This window comes from Trachypithecus francoisi, unplaced genomic scaffold (genome assembly GCF_009764315.1).
Source record: "Trachypithecus francoisi isolate TF-2019V2 unplaced genomic scaffold, Tfra_2.0 Contig01579, whole genome shotgun sequence".
Taxonomy (NCBI): Eukaryota; Metazoa; Chordata; class Mammalia; order Primates; family Cercopithecidae; genus Trachypithecus; species Trachypithecus francoisi.
The window spans coordinates 27,142,070-27,160,006 of NW_022681442.1; the positions used below are offsets into that span (position 1 = coordinate 27,142,070).

At 39.7% G+C, this 17,937-nt stretch overlaps 1 protein-coding gene across 2 annotated transcripts in view; it reads right to left on the minus strand.

The window, feature by feature from the left end:
- CFAP58 (cilia and flagella associated protein 58) overlaps positions 1-17,937 on the minus strand; it is a 129,164-nt gene that overhangs the window by 84,277 nt on the left and 26,950 nt on the right. For both annotated transcript variants that reach the window (XM_033183506.1, XM_033183515.1), the window contains exons 8-10: positions 15,906-15,988; positions 12,568-12,759; positions 7-168 (exon numbers count right to left, since the gene is read on the minus strand). In XM_033183506.1, the coding sequence (XP_033039397.1) occupies positions 7-168; positions 12,568-12,759; positions 15,906-15,988 (437 nt within the window). The remainder of the gene's footprint in view (positions 1-6; positions 169-12,567; positions 12,760-15,905; positions 15,989-17,937) is intronic.

Here is a 17,937-nt window from a genome sequence, read left to right on the forward strand (position 1 = left end):
ATTTACCTGAGCCTCAACCAGATTTTTGCTGTACAGATTCCTGTCTGATCTCACAGCTTCATACAGGTTCTGTTGCTGTTTTAATTTAATCTCTGATTCAGCTATTTTTTTCCTGTAGTCAAAAATCTGCGTTTCACGAACTTTTATGTCTTCCATGTTCATAAGGACCTGGAGGAGAAAGAAGTATATGAAAATGGTTAAATAGCCCACCTGTGCTTATCGGTTCAGGACAAATGGAGTTTTTTATCTAAGGGTGGCTGATAGAGATGCCAGTAATCAGAAATTTGACAGTGGCTATAATCACTGCAGTACGACACAGAAATTCAGCCCAACTGATTAGGGGCAAACATACATTTTATCTATACTAGAGTTCTGTTCAAGTATAAAGGCTTAACACAGTTATTTTGTGATCACAAGAAAGAAAAAAAAGAGAAGAAATTCTTTCAATTCTGAAAACCTCTCCTGACCACCCTAACCCTGAAAAAGGGGGGAAAAAAAATAGTCACAGGCTTAAACGGATCTTAACACAAAGCACTAAGAAAGATAAGAGATAACCTAGCTGTTTGGCCACACTGGCTGCTTATAAAGTTAACCATGAGAAAGAAAAACGGTCTTTGAACTTTGATAGCAATCATAACACTATCTTGCCAATGTCAAACTCACTCCATCAGGGGAACTGAAAAGGACTCTGTAAAAATGTTTTCTTTTGTGCACAAAATACTTCCACAAAAAAAGATGGGATGCAAGAACTACTGCCCCATTTTTCAAGTATGAAAAACCAATACCTGAAATTCCACCATGAGTCAATACCTCTCAACAAGCCATGCACACAGTAGCAATGACGTCATCATGACTCTCCACTGCAATGTCCACAGAAATTGACTTTTTAAAGATAAACTTCTTTAAAAAATTCTTAAGAAGAAAAATGTTCACGAAGAAATCTGATTAAATCAAGGAAACTACAGTGTAAATAACAGCTAGAGCACATAAAGATAAAATTCTTAAGAAAATTTCGCTGTGTTTCTTGGTGTTCCCTTAATTAATGGTTGCAATGGGAGGACACAGAGCAATGTGACAGAGCATGGAGGAAAAGGGGACACACATGAAGAAATAGGGCCATGTCTCTGGGCCCATGTCTCTGAGGGAGTGAAATTCACCATGACTCAGGTGTGGGCTACTTGTGAGCAACATGTTCCCAAATTATTGCACTTACAAGAATCCATTTTTTTCCACTTGCAGAATTACCATCCCAGAAAATACGTAAATGAGAAGCCTGGTTCTATTCTTTCCCCATCAGAGTTAATGATGGCTATTATTTTAAATATTTATCCTTTACCTATTTAAATAAGCATCTTTCAAAATTTTTTTACAGGTGCTTAAGGAGGGATGGGATTGAATTTTAGTAAATGTATTTCAATGTATATAATTTTGTATTATTCTTTCTTATTGGGTCAATTGATTTGATAAAGCTAGTAACAGATTTTTCAATTTATTTATAATATAGTTCCATGTGCCACAATTTAAAATAAATTCATAAATGTGAAATATACATTTATTTTCCTTATTTACTTGAACTTTCTTTCTCCTTTCAACATCAGCCTCTCTTCTACACGAAACAAAAGTAGGTTAACAATCTACTATGTATTCTTCCATATTTTTCATTGGATTCTGCTGCATATTCTATTCAGGTCTATAACCTAACAATAATAGCTAATATTCATCAGTTGCTTTCTGTGTACCTGACATTTTACATGTATTAGCTCCTTTAATCTCTCAAAAATCCTCTAAGATGTGTACTGTTATTATCCCCAATTTTACAAAGAAGGAAACAGATCAAAATAAGTAATATTTACAAAGTTATTCAATGAGTAAATAGACAACTACATAGATTTGTTTGTTTTCTGTTTTGCTTTTTGGGGTTTGTTTTTATTTTTTAACCAAATGGGATCTTATAACTACTCTTATGCATTTTGCTTTTTATCATCAAATAATACCTTGTAGAAATCATCACTCTAATTCATTCTTTTTACAGGTTGCATAATATCCTATAGCGTGGGTGTGCCATCAAAATTTAATCCTTCTCCACTGATGGGCATTAACTTTGTTTCCACGTTTTTGCCACTCTGAACCATCCTACAAGAAACATTTTTGTATGTGTATTCTCATGTACTTGTGCTTTTATTTCTGTAGATGGATTCCCAGGGGTGGAATAGCTGGTTCAAAAGACACACATATTTTCAACTTTAATAGATATTGCTAGATTGCTTTCCAAAATGGCTGTAACACTTTACATTTCCATACCACCAGCAATAGCTTTCTTAATAGAAAACTATCCTTGCAGCTTCAGGATAAACCCTTTTTGGTCATATTGGATGATTCTTTTAATGTACTGTTGAATTTGGTTTCCTGAAATTTCATTTAGGATTCTGCATGTGTTTTCCCAAGTGATCTAGGCCTATATCTTTCTTTTCAGGTCTTTTTTAATCTCAAGGTTTCTGCTAGTTTCATAAAGTGAATTGAGTACATTTCTGTTCACCCATTCATTCACTCCCCAATTTATTCATTCACTTAATGAACAGGTACTGAGGACCTACCTATCTATGGCAGGCACTGTAAAAGCATGTGTGATAGAAAGAAGAATAAGACACATTCCCTACCCTCAAGTTCACTTGTAGGGAGTGACTTCACCGCAGAATGGATAATCAAGGAATGGATATAACCAGTAAACTGAGATATGCACCAAGTGTTATGGGAGAACCTAAGACTGAAAGATTAATGCTTAATAGATTGAAAATACTTTGAACAGCATCATCAGCATTCAGAATATCAAGCAGCACGTTAGAGAAAGGAAAAAAATAGTTTGTTCAGTTACTTTGAGAGATGTTGGAACAAGAATAATTCTTTGCACAGGCAGAATAATGCCACAGAGAAAGGAGGTAGCCAGGGGCGTCTCTTTTTTGAGCATCCAACTAGCATGGTCCATCTTTCTGCACACAACAGTGCACAAAGGTCACAAACTTGCTTCTGGATTCTTGAAGCCGGGGTAATAAGAACCCATCAGGACACCAAGAAGATAAAAGGGATTCACAAATATTGAAACTAAGGGAAAAGACAATTTACAAGCAATGTATTTCTAAGTGTTGGGACTCGGTTTATTTTTATGGAAATCATTCAGGCCAAAGTCATGCAGAAGTTCAAATCCTGAAAATTCATAAAGTATATGGGTGTTAAGTGTAGCCAAACCTCTTGTCAGCAAGCTGCCCCTGTTAGAAGTGGTGTATCAGAGACACAGGCTGCCAGCTGTGGGGCTGGAGCTTAATTAATATACACTTTGAGATACCTCAAACCAACTCATGAGATAAATCACATCCAAATATAGAAAGTTTTAATCATAGCCAGTGAATTAGAGCTCCTGGCACTCCTAGGCTTCAGAGGAGTCCAGAAAATGCTTACAGGGCATGACAGAAGTACAGTCTCAGTTTACAACCTACTCCTACCTTTTCTTTTTCTGTTAAAACAACCTGCCAATAGAAATAAGAGTGAGATAGAAATCAATAACACGTACAGGAAAACTACAGCATAGCCAAAACATCATACAGACCAAGGTGGGATTAGAAAGTAGGTCACTGCATTTGGAACCCCTTAACGTACATTTGATGAAATATCAGTACAATAAACTTCTCAAATAAGTTTTTCTGACTTGATGTCAATGGTCTGAATGCTGACAATGCTTTTACCTTCATAATGAAACTGAAAAACTCACTCTGCAAAAATAGAAAACAACTACGTGCCCCGGCCATTGAAATGTTGAGTCTTCCCTATTTTTCTTGCTTTGTTATTTTACCCTCTATCTCGAATTTAGAGAGGCATATCTATGGCTTTGATTCATTTTTATAACATATTATATTATGAATGTGGGATATAATAATATCTATCTCACAGGGCTATTATGAGGATTTAAGTGACAGAATATACACCTGTGCCATCATATAAGTACTTAGCATATAATAATTTAATCATTTAATAAATGTTAACAGGTTATTATGATAGTTTACATGATGTCATGTTACATAATACTAGTACTTTAAAAAGTTAATTTGATTTTCCTCCGAATCAAATCCTGTTCTGCACAAAAAGTAATGATACGAAGTATGCTTGTTTTATTATGACACAAAAAGCTTATAATTTGTGTTCCTTTGATTCCTCTCTCCAGGGTTCTACTCAATTACAGAGGCTCTGTATAAAATTCAAATTAACATCAAAGAAATAGTAGCTTTATTTCATTATGAAGATACCTATCTAGTGGACAATATTTCCTTAATCAATTTTTGGTTTCTTTGCTTGCATTAAGTCCTTGAAAGCACATTATTATTCATTTCCTGGAACCTCTGTCCTGAAGAGCTTTGCTTGACACCGTTATAGGCAAATGAGCAAAGAGCTAGGAAATTTGTTGTTAGGGATTTGTTGCAAAAGAATGTTTTTTGGCATATCAAATGTCTGGGAGGTGACTGCCAGAAGTTTAATATTTGAAATGAAAAAGGTGGGAGATCCTAAAATGAGGTAAGTGCATCATGGGAAAAAAGTTCAGCAGATTTAATAATTTACTAGGAGTGGTTTTACCTAGAACATGCAAAAGTTCAGAAAGCAGGAAATATGGTAGACCACAACTTACCAGGCCTGCCGTTTCTCATGCCTCTCAATTCATCTGAATAGTGAAATTTAGAGTGCAGCAAAGGAAAATCATGAGGATAAAAAGTGCTACAATCCTGGGGTAGGTTATCTTATGGTTTAACAAATGTTCACTCTCTCCCCTTGTCCCACAACCTAAAGAGAGAAGTGCATTTCCCTTGCTGCTGATGTTAGCCTTGGCCATGTGACTCGCTATAGCCAATGGGAGGTCAGAATATTAGACAAGTAGAGAGACACGAAATGTGCTTGTATGCGTGACTTTGTCTCTTGTTCTCCTTCCTTTCCCCATGAGAAGAACATGTACATGGAGGATAAGAAACATGTGGTCCAGAACTGAGCCCAACCTACATCCCAGAACCAAGTCCAGGCAAGCCCAGGTTAGGTCACCTGAACCTCTATCAACTGCAGGTGTGTGACTAAGAAATAAGTGCTTGTTTTTGTATCCTACTGAGGTGTTGTGGCTATTTATCATGCACTATTATTATTGCAAGTGTTGACAGAGACAAACACATAGGAAAAGGTTTGGGATTCTGAGTCATCCAGTTCAGGCACAAAAGGGGATCTTCTTTCTCATTGGCAAATGCCAAGTTAAATGAATACAATATAATGTAGGAGTTCAGCATCTTCGAGTTCACTTTTCTTTCTCTAAGCAAGAAAGAACAAGAAGGCAAATGTTGTTGGCAAATGTTGATTCTGTTTTGCAGCTCAGAAGGAAGAAGAGATCAGGCCTGGAAGTCACTCACAGCTAAAAATGCCAATGATAATTCAGACAAAATCGTCCATCGTGGTAACATGTTTCATATGAATTTAAAGGAAGGGCAGACTCATAGTCATAAGTAAATATATTATTAGAAAATAACTTGATACAGATACTTAAAAGTGAGCCTCTGACTGGTTAACTCAGATGTCCAATTAAGCTTTCCATTCATTCTTAGTTCAAAAAATATTTGAGTATTTACTTAGTAAATAAGTAATATGAAGAACTCAAAATTGAATAAGACTTGCCCCCAAGCAGCCAGTGTTTAGAATGAGGCAGACATATGCAAAAAACAGTTATGTGCACACAGGCCAGAGGGGAACCAAGTACAGAGGAATTAGATACCACTTTTAATAAACCTTCTTGGGAAAGGTGGAATTTTATTTGGTCCCTGAAGGAAAGGCAAGGTTACTAATATTATTTCTTTTTCAAATCAAGATACTAAAGTAATACATATCCATTTTGCTTTTTCTTATTTTTATTTATTTATTTTTTTAAGATGGCGTTTCACTCTTGTCACCCAGGCTGGAGTGCAATGGCACAATCTCAGCTTACTGCAACCTCACTTCCTAGGTTCAAGCGATTCTCCTGCCTCAGCCTTCCAAGTAGCAGGGATTACAGGTGTCCACCACTACACCCAGCTAATTTTTGTATTTGAAATAGAAATGGGGTTTCACCATGTTGGCCAGGCTGGACTTGAACTCCTGACCTCAAGTGATCCACCCACCTTGGTCTCCCAAAGTGCTGGGATTACAGGCATGAGCCACCATGCCCAGCCTATCCATTTTAGAATAGCTTAAAAAATACAAAAAAAAAAAAAAGGCAAAAAAGGAGCAAATTAAAACAATTTGTATCCTTATCACCCAAAGATAACCACTATTAATATGTTAATATGGTTCCTTCCACTCATTTTCCTATTAAAACAAAAAAGGGGGCCGGGCGCGGCGGCTCAAGCCTGTAATCCCAGCACTTTGGGAGGCCGAGACGGGCGGATCACAAGGTCAGGAGATCGAGACCATCCTGGCTAACATGGTGAAACCCCGTCTCTACTAAAAAGTACAAAAAACTAGCCGGGCGAGGTGGCGGGCGCCTGTAGTCCCAGCTACTCGGGAGGCTGAGGCAGGAGAATGGCGTGAACCCGGGAGGCGGAGCTTGCAGTGAGCTGAGATCCGGCCACTGCACTCCAGCTTGGGCGACAGAGCAAGACTCCGTCTCAAAAAAAAAATAAAATAAAATAAAATAAAACAAAAAAGGGTAACTAGGCATCTATCTGTTTTTTCCTCTTGCCTAAATTCTCACAGAGAACTTTTCATTATTGTAGATGAAACACACACACACAAAAGGACTTTCCTCTTGGGCAAGTCTATGGAGAGTCTCCTGTCACTGATTTTGCCTGGAACATGGTCAGCCTGTGCAATTCTTTCTTCATCTCCAGAAAATATTTTCCCACTACATCCTTGACTAGGGGCTCATTTCCATAATCAGAAACCAACTCTCCGTAGGCTGGTTTCTATTCTCTGTCCTCTTCTCTCTTATATTCTCTATGATCATTTTTGTAGAGACCGGTTCTCCCATGTTGCCCAGCCTGGCCTCAAAGGATCCTCCTGCCTCAGCCTCCCAAAGTGCTAAGATTACAGGCATAAGCCACCACACCTGGCCTGATTCCGTTTTCCACAACATCAATTCTGTTCTTTACTAACTTTGGTGTGGATTTTAAATCTGCCAATTTTTTTTTTTTAGTTTTTATACAATTGATCCTTATTTTGTCCAACTCTTTCTTTTTATTTCATCTTTGGTTTTCCCTAGAGGTAACGCCATGTTGGATTTATAACTCAGGTGATAGTCCTGTATCCTACTGGGGTCACCTTGTCCTTCACAACAACAACAAGTCTAGACTTTCCATTCTGTGTGCTGGAAAGCCCTCAAACCCTCTAATATCTCCGAGAATTCTTGGAGGAATTGCATTTCTTCTACTTGCTGTAGCTCCAGTTTGCTGTTGCCATAGCTTTCTAGATTCTCGGGCACATCTTGTCTATTGCACATACTGTCCTTTTTCCGGGATGTGTCACTTCACATCCTCACCACCCCACGCCTGTGCCCCCAAAGTGCAATCACAACTGTAGGATTGATGTAGTAGATTTGTCACCAGAGGTTTGAGGAACTTAAAATCAAATATTGGACATCACTGTTTTCTGCAATTCCTCCATCATTCCTGTCTCTGGGAACTCCTCACTTCCAGCAGCGCCCAGCCTACTGCCTTGATGCTGATGTTGTGTGTCCTCCTCTCCCATTCTTCCCCATCTTCTCCCCATTTCCTGCTCACCACCCACTCCTCCTTTCCCACTTCCTGTTACTTTTCTCAGATGACCGTGTTTCGCTCTGGTTCATGGAGCCTCACCTTTCAAACCAAGGCAAATATCAAGGTATTTTGCTGAATAAAGACTGTTCCTCCCACAAGTGGAAACTTGGCACCAGGTTTTACATATTTACACTCTTTGAAGGAAGCCAAACCTTTTCTCTGCATTTTTTTCTATTAGGTTAAGAACCTTATGAAATTGCTGATAGTCAATTGTTTCTTATTTACCAAAAAAAGACTATTTCAAAGGGTTCAACCTAAAGATCTTGCCACAGAAGAATTTTCAGAGCCAGACCTTTAGCCTGGGGATCCTAGAAGCCATTCTCTTTCTCTCGTTCTCAAGCATGTTTTCCCAAGGCTCCATTAGGCTGCTTTTTTCTTTATTCATTCTTGAGCAAGACAGGATTTACCGTAACCTAAGAACAATGCCACTAAGGTGAAGGGGTTTACCTTTCCCCAACTCTTAGTACCCTAGGGTGGTGGCAGATCCACTTTCAAATCTACAGCTGGAAACACAGTGACATGCCAAGTCCCAGTCCACCTCCCAATTTCTAATATTCTTTAGTGATATTGGAGGGGCCAAATTACGTATGTCTCCAATCCTTTTTGTATGCACACTGAAAAAACTGGAGACAAACTCTACAAATAATTTTACGTTATCTTTCTCAGATTCATATTACAAACATGTTCCCATCTTTAAAAATAATTTGCAAACACGTGATTTTAACAGCTACATAATACTATGTCAAATAAATGTAGCATGATTTATTTAACCTTTTTGGGGGCTGATTCTTAGTTCTCATTATTATAAATTATGTTTTGAAAAAATATTCTTTCATATAAATCTCTCCATTTCTTATTTTTCATTAGATTCAGTTTTTCTTAAAAAGGAAAATTCTGGATAAAAGATAGATAAACTTGGAAGATAAACTTGGAACAATGTATACTCACTTTAGAAGTAGATGAAAATGTCAGTTTCATGACATCTTCCCCAGCCTTTGATATTATTTCTCAATACCCTACAAACAGAATGCACATAAGAGAGCTTTTGTTTGTGAGAATGAGGGTGTGTGTGTGTGCTGGACAGTAAAGAAAGAAAGAAATATGAGAAGGGGACAAAGAGACATACATATTCTTAAGAAGTACAAAGATGCACAAGTTGCGTAGCAACTGATATATGCTGTCAGGGGTTAAGCAAGACACAGAAAAATTGTAAGTGATAAGTACTATTTTAAGAACTTGTGTTCAAATTATTTAGGTAAGACATTATGTGCAGTTACTTATCAGAACTTGTGAAAAACAGTTAACAACAAAACTTGATATCCGAATCTCTCTTTTACGAGGAAGCCAAGAAAAATATACAATCCTATATTAAAATCAGTGGTAGCATTCTTTTTACCACTTATCATCTATCCATTTGTTTAACAAATACTTTTTTGGTGTCTCTCATGTGCCAGGATGCTAGAAATAAAGAAATGAATGAAATAAAGTCCTTGTCCCCAAAAGCTCACTATAAAGTGGATAAAACAAATATGCAAATAAATAATTACACTATAGATTGATAATCGTCTTTCCAGAGACATTAACAAATCCATAAAGTACAAAGTGACAAGCTCTGCCCATAAGGAATCAGAGGAAGCTTGACCTGAGCATTTGAGTTAGGTCTTGAAGGGTGAATAGGAATGTGCCATGCAGAGAAAGGACAGAACTTTCCACAGAGAACAAAGAGCTTGGACTCTATTCCATTAATGCAGAGTATCCAGTATCCCAACTGCTGTGCCTTGCATGGGTTTCAGATGTGTGCTAAAACACTGATTTTACTCTACCCACAGGATGGCCAGGTGGGACCTGGGCAGCTGGCATCCCTGGATTGGTTCCTTCAGCCCCAAATAGCCTCATCTCCTTATTCCCATGTGCCACTGACATGTGTATTAGTCCATTTTCAAACTGCTACAAAGAACTTCCCTGTGACTGGGTAAACATAAAGAAAAGAGGTTTAATTGACTCTCAGTTCCGCTGGCTGGGGAAGCCTCAGGAAACTTACAATCATGGTGGAAGGGGAAGCAGGCATCTTCTTCACAAGTCACCAGGAAAAGGAAGAATGAAGGAGGAACTTCTAAACACTTATAAAACCAACAGTTCACATGAGAACTCACTCACCATCATGAGCACAGCTTGGGGAAAACTCCTCCATGATCCAATTACCTCCCTCCCTCGACACATGGGGATTACAATTCAAGATGAGATTTGGGTGGAGACACAGAGCTAAACTGTATCAACATGTAATTTTTTACATATGCTGTGATGTGAAAAATGTTAGGAAGCCCTGCCCCAGGGAGAGGTGACAGAGGTTTATATCCAGAGTAATAATAAAATCACACTGGAATTTTTAAGAGTTAGCTCTGATGGCAGTGTGATGGCACCTGGGAATGGAGAGAAATTGCTTATCAGGAAGAAGAAACTGGAGGCTGCAACAGATGACATTATATGTTCAAATACATTTGCTACCTCACCCTGCAGGGCCCCTCCCTAAGGAGGACCACACTCCGGCCCAGGACGCCTGGCCCAGGATCCCCGTGACTTGGTTGGCCAGTGGAATATGAGTGGGTGGGATCTGTGCCCTTCCCTTGTCAGCAGAGGCTCAGAAGCACCCTGAGGGTCCACTGTTTCCACCCCTTCCCTTTGTCCAGAGGCCAGGGCATCCTGACAGAGTCAGCCTGGAAATAAGAGGACAAAAAACAGGGATACAGCTGACCTGCAAAGGCCAGTTATGTGAGCAAAACATAGATCTTTATTGCTGTGAACCACTAAGGTTTGAAGGTTATTTGTGCAGTAAACTGGTGAATACAGAAGCTAACGTGTGAGTCCAAGCTCGAGAATACCAGGGCCTAAACTGACAAGTCCTCAGAGTCAGTAAATCAATCAGTGGAACTTCTTACATGGTTAAGTCAGAAAAGAAATATGCTCTGCTCCAATGACTCCCAATTAGGGGTGTGAGAATCCATTGGGGATCACTGTCCTGCAGAGCTAGACAAAGCCAAGGCACTGTGCTTCTCCAGCAGCCCTTCCCAAATCGTCTGCATGGCAGATTTAGTCTAAGTGGAAAGAAGCTGATTTCCTATTAGTAAAGCTTGTTTCCCACTTTCTTTATTTCTGTAATACAAATATTGGCTGTCCCTTTGTCACCTTCTTTGACATTTCACTCCAAAAAAACAAAAAATTTAAGCATGCAAGAGCATTAGTAAGCACTGCAGAATGTAACCTGAATTTCATTGAGGAGATGGAAGAGAGGGCTTACCTTGCATAACAGATCACATCTTGCTAGGCGGGGAAAAGGTGATTAAATGAGCCTTTTCTCCCAAACTTTCTAATCAGCCTCATAACTAAAACTTGTCTCCATTTCCCAGCCTCCCACTCCATAGACCACTGCTCTATGCTATCTATGAATGCATTAAAGAGAGTACTATTGTAACTACTCATGCTTCATGCAGGCGATGCACTAAGACAGCTGGCTAAAATGAAATCCAAATCTCCGAAGCCATTCTTGGAGACATATATCCTTGAGCCTTCTCTCTCCTAAGCAGGTTATAAGAAGCAGAGATCTAGAACTCAGCTCCCCAATGTGTGGATTTCCTCCAGTGGTTTTTTTTGTTTGTTCGCTTGTTTTGAGACAGGGTCTCACTCTGTCACCCAGGCTGGAGTGCAGTGCTACAACCACAGCTCACTGTAGCCTCCACCTCCCAGGCTCAAGTGTTCCTCCCACCTCAGCTCTCCAAGTAGTTGGGACCATAGGAGCACACTGCCATACCCGACTAATTTTTGTATTTTTTGTATTTTTTTTTTTTTTTTAGTAGAGACGGGGTTTCACCGGGTTAGCCAGGATGGTCTCGATCTCCTGACCTCATGATCCGCCCGTCTCAGCCTCCCAAAGTGCTGGGATTACAGGCTTGAGCCACCGCGCCCGGCCTAATTTTTGTATTTTTTGTAGAGACAGGGTTTCACCATGCTGTCCAGGCTAGTCTCAAACTCCTGGCCTCAAGCTATCCATCCCCTTGGCCTCCCAGAGTGCTGGGATTACCGATGTGAGCCATCGCGCCCAGCTCGCAATAGTTTTTTTTTTTTCCTTTTTATTTTAATTTATTATATTTTGGTAGAAACAGGGTCTTGACATGTTGCCTAGACTACTTGTGACCTCCCGGCCTCAAGCAATCATCCTGCCTCAGCTTCCAAAGTGCTGGGATTGCAGGAGTTCACAATCGTTTGAGAATAAAAAAATGCTCTTTGAAATTGTGACACACCTAGTAGATGCAGTAGTCACTCACATCTTAACTTGTGGTCATTTAATTAGATGCTTTTCTCCTAACATCAAGTTGGAGTCCTTTCTCTGAGGAGACAAAATCAGTGCCAGATGGTGGGTGGGTGTGGAGACTGAAGAGTTGAGAGATGATGATGCTGGCAGCCCTGGTACCAGCCCAGGGATGCTGCACAGCAGGGCAACAGAGAAGAGGGAGAACCCAGAAGTTGGAAGAGGGCCCTGGAAAGTAGAAATGAGAGAGCAACAAGCATAAACATTGTCCTTTTCACAATGTGGCCCAGGATCAGCTCAGAAACAGCTTATATTTCGTCCACATCATTCTTACCAAATCTTCACACAAATTAAAAGCAGAAATCTGAATAAATTCTCTTTGCAACAGTTTGTGACCATCAGAAATGCGGAGGAAGGAATGTGCCTCTGCTCCACCCACAACATCACTGAGCTGCTTACCTTTTGCGTAAGGTCACTGGCTTGGTTGATGTACCGGTCACGCTCCTTTTCCAGATGAAAGATGATCTTTCTCTGCTTCTGAGCCTCATCCTTGTAGTTCTGGATTTCTTCCTCCAGGTTCCTCTTGGCTTGTTCATGGAGCTTTACCAAGTCAGTCTGCTTCTGGGTCGCATTGACTGCCTTAAGCATGTTCTAAAAATAAGGGCACAAAGCAGTCACATTCCTCATAATGTTTGAGGATTTGGGGTTAAGTTTACCCTCTGCCTCATATCTAACATAATTAGATAGCTTGTCTTTTGGATGAATAAAAATGATCATGTTCCCTACAGCTTATTAAGAGCTTATTATGCTAATTTTGCACAAGGCACTTTAAACACACATATAAATACACTAAGCAACCACAACGTCCCTAAGAAATGGGCCCCATATTGCCCCATTTTAGAGGTAGGAAACTGAGACTGAAGAGTTAAGCTACTTGCCTACAAGTTCATACAATGGGGAAGTGGCAGAGCAAAGATTTGAATCCATGGCTGGCTAACCCCAGAGTCCATGCCTTTAACCTCCAATCTAGCTCTTGCCTTTCTCTTGTGAGGTTAGAACTGAACCTAATCATATAACTTGAGCTTTGATTACAAAGGAAGATAAAAAGCAGCTTAATAAAAATGCAGATACCTAGAATTAACATGTGAGCCAACAATTTCACTCCTGAATATATACTCAAAACAAATGAAAGCAAAAACTTGTACATGAGTATTCATAGCAAAATAATTCGCAAGAGCCAAAAGATAGACACAACCCAAATGTTCATCAACTGATAAACAGATAAGCAAAATATAGCATATCCACACAGTGGAATAGCTTTCAGCCATAAAAAGGAATGAAGTACAGATGCATGCTACGACAGTGGATGAACTTTGAAAACACTGTTCTGAATGAAACATGCCAGACACTGAAGTTCACATAGTGTATGATCCCGTTTGTATAAATATCCAGGACAGTCAAATCTATAAAAACTGAAAGCAGATTCGTAGTTGCCAGGGGTGGGAGGAGGGGGGATAGACACTGGCTGCTGAACAGGTGCAGGGTATCTTCTGGGGGGAAGAGATTGTGGAACTAGATTGTGATGACAGTTGCCCAACACTGTGAATGTACTAAATGTCACTAATGGTAAATTTTGTATTGTGTGTATTTAACCACAACAAAAACAATTAACCCAGTTTTTTAAAAAATGCAGATGTTCATGTTCCAACTCCAGAGTTTCTGATTCAGTTGGTCTGGGATAGGACCCAGGCACCTACATTTTTCTTTTTTTAAATTGCACTGGAGATTTCTGATGCTGAAAAAGAAATATCTTGGGTTGGCTGTCCAAGTTTCCCTGAAACACAGAATGAGTAGTAGTGCAATCTGGCAGCCACGCTCATGCAAAAGGGTTCACCTCTTTAACCGCAACTGAATGGATCAAATGACCCTTCCCCAGGACTTCTGAAATAGGGCCTTTAGATTTGTGCAATTCAGTAGAAGATGTAACCTTGAGAGCTATTGGTGACAGTCATTTTTTGTCATATGGACTGGAAAACAGCGAGAGACAGTGACAGTCTTCATTGAAAGAAGAATGGAGCAAAAACTCAGCAGGAAGTCAACTGGCAGAGAGAAATGCTTTCATCCCAAGAATGCCAGGCCAGTTTCCAATGGGTTCCTGAGGCCCAGCTGTATCCTTGAGTTCCATGAGGCACTTTAGAGTTCTTTCTCAAATCTAACCAACACAGAACAACAGATAGGTCTGAAAACTGCTGGACAATAATCAGGTAAAATGCCTATTAAATGTTGATTGGGTGACAATGTAGAAAACAGAAAAGGTCAACTTTTTTTTCAGGTATTAGGTTAAACATTTGTTCTATAAAAGATAAAGCCACTTCCACATGACACTAAAAGAATCAAAATATATTCATGTTGCTACCTGTCAAAACCATGTCACTCATTCTTTGGATGAAGGTGGCATTCCAACTGAGTCAATGGGGAAAGAATGTATTATCAATTAAAGTTCATTGCATATCTGCAGAGTCAGGTGCTGTGCTAGGCACTAAGAATACAAAGGCCAGGAAATAAAAAATACAAAAGTATACCCTGCCCTAAAGGAAGAATGAACATTAATCAAATCAACAAATAAATGTAAAATTACTATTGTGCTACATGTCTTAGCATGGCAGAAAACCTATTGGTTGTTTATTAGTACATATAAAATACAAATGGATTAAATGTGTGTTGAATATAAATTTAAAAATCTAAATCCAACATTATTGTTTATATGTACAAATGTATAAAATAAAAAACAGTTTCCAAGATTGTCCAAGAAAAAAACCACTTCAGTGATTTTCTTTAAAAGCGATTAGCATGTGAAGATCTATCACTTCCTGAGATTCCCTGAATAGTCTATTTTAGGCTAAAGTATAGTGTATGTTGTTAACATTTGTTCGATTCTGGGAAACCCAAAGAAATAATGAAAGTCAGAATGAACAAATACAGACCGTTTCTGCTTTGATGAGCTGAAACTGTCTTGGCCGAAAGCCACATGACTATTATAGAAGCAACCTGCCACCATCCCCCGAACCCTCCAACCATCCACATCTGGCCTGTGGCTGCTTCCTCCCTAGAAGAAATCCTTGAGCAGGAAAATTTACCCTAAATCCCTGTAGTTAAACTCCTAAAAGTGACTGTCAATGGAAAAAATCTTCAGGAAGTGGGAAAAAGGAGGGGTCATACATTTAATGGAGAATCTTCAGATCTCTGCCTTCAAGCTCCCATAACCCCTCCCTTAGCTTTGGACCACACTGAGCTGGAAGGTCTGACAAGATAAGGACAGAAGACAAAAACCAATACCTACAACAACCCTGAAAAGATGGAGAAAAGCTTAGACCTGCCATTCCTACACCTAACACCTCAGAGTTAAAATTCAGTTAGCACTCGCTTAAAATTTTTGGATTAGCAAAAGTTGTCGATTATAGATATTAAATTCACAAATGTTGATTAACTGCTTAGGATGCCAGATAGCACACCAGCAATGAAAACAAGAATCCACAAACCACTCTGAAATCTCCTCCTGGCTTATATGCTAATTCCCCAAAGTCTTTTTGTGTTCTCAGGTGATAATGCAATTGCAATTCATGGCCAGTGAATGGTAGGCTGTAGGCAGCGGCTTAGAGGAAAATTAAGCACTATTATTTATTCTAATCCACTTCTGTTTGCCTTGGAGTTTTCTTTTCCCATCCAACTGGGTATAGCCAGATATTACAGTGCTGAAGAAAGACATTTATTTACCAGTGTGACTGTAACACACTCACCTTATTTAGTATGTCCCTTTCTCTCAGAAGCTCGTCCATTGCCTTTCTATCAAGTTCTGCTTGTTTCTTTGAAGCCTCCACCTCTAAACCCCCAGGGAGAAAAAATAATAATAAATGTAGAGTCGATCTAAGAGAATCTACAAAAGCTGAAGTGAAACAAAAACTGCTTTACATGTTCGTCTCTAGCTATAAAACTACTATTAACCGAGTGTATGTGACCTTTGGTATAACCAAGTGAGGTAGGTCTCCCTCTCTCACTAAAGAGATGGAAACTGAGGCTTGCAGAGATTAATCCATTTGCCAAAAGTCTGAAGCCGGCCGGGCGCGGTGGCTCAAGCCTGTAATCCCAGCACTTTGGGATGCCGAGGTGGGCGGATCACGAGGTCAGGAGATCGAGACCATCCTGGCTAACACGGTGAAACCCCGTCTCTACTAAAAAATACAAAAAACTAGCCGGGCGAGGTGGCGGGCGCTAGTAGTCCCAGCTACTCGGAGGCTGAGGCAGGAGAACGGCGTGAACCCGGGAGGCGGAGCTTGCAGTGAGCTGAGATCCGGCCACTGCACTCCAGCCTGGGTGACAGAGCGAGACTCCGTCTCAAAAAAAAAAAAAAAAAAGTCTGAAGCCAACAGGTGACAGGGCTAAGATTTCTCTAACGCCAAAATGTCCTTGCTCTTTTTTTTTTTTTTTTCTTTTTTGAGATGGAGCTTTGCTCTTTCGCCCAGGCTGGAGGGCAATGGCGCAATCTCAGCTCTGCAACCTCCACCTCCCAGGTTCAAGGGATTTTCCTGCCTCAGCCTCCGGAGTAGCTGGGACTATAGGTGCAGCACCACCGTGCCCGGCTAATTATTTTTGTATTTTTAGTAGAGACAGGTGAGGACAAGCTCTGATTTTTTTTTTCTCTTGCCCAAATTCCTATCTAAGAGGTCAGGGGAGTCATGCCCTAAAATCATAAATTCTCATCTGCTGGGTTCTATTTAACCCTGTATATCGTGACTTACTTTCCAATCTGACTGTGGAATAACAAGGAAGAAAACTGAAATATAACCCCAAAATATATTTCCTTGCGGTACCTTGAAACTGCCCTGCAAAGTCTCTTGTGGGAAAAATCCACATTCTATAGAGAATCCCCTTTTCCCTTGTTTTCCTTCCTTCCTTTCCAGATCCAGGAGATAATCAACAAAGAGCCAAGCACACTTTTAGGTCCAATAAGAAACATTTTACAACCTGCTCTCTCTGAAGTCTGCTGTCTGAGAGCTTCCTCTGCACAAAAAAACTTGGTCTCCACAGTCCTTTATCTTAGCCTGAGCATTTCCTGTCTATTGATCCCAGGTCTTCAGATAAATTCAACCAATTGTCAATCAGAAAATGTTTAAATTTACCTGTAGCCTGGAAGCCCCCCACCCACTCCCCGACCCCCGTTTGAGTTGTCCCGCCTTTCTGAACCAAACCAATGTATTTCTTAAATGTATTTGATTGATGTCTCATGCCTTTCTAAAATATATAAAACCAAGCTGTACTCCAACCACTTTGGGCACATGTTCTCAAGACCTCCTGAGGTCTGTGTCACGGGCCATGGTCAGTCACATGTGGCTCAGAATAAATCTCTTAAAATATTTTACAGAGTTTGATTCTTTCGTCAACACTGGGTTTCACCATGTTGGTTAGGCTGGTCTCAAACTCCTAATCTCAGGTGATCTGCCTGTCTCAACCTCCCAAAGTGCTGGGATTACAGGCAGGCATGAGCTACTGCATCCAGCCCCTTGCTCTTTTTAATGTTTTTTATTATACAAGTAAATAGAAATACAGAATGAAATTAGAAATTCAGATAAACAGAAGTGAAAAAATTTAAATCAACCAGAATCTACTTAGTATTTTAACATGTCTCTTTTCCAGCTTATTATTATGTAAATATACATGTGTACATAAACATAAATATATTATATCTATAATTTATAAATATATATATTTATAAGTACACATATACCCCAAAAGGGAATGATAAGTATATATAGTGCACTCCATATTCTGTAT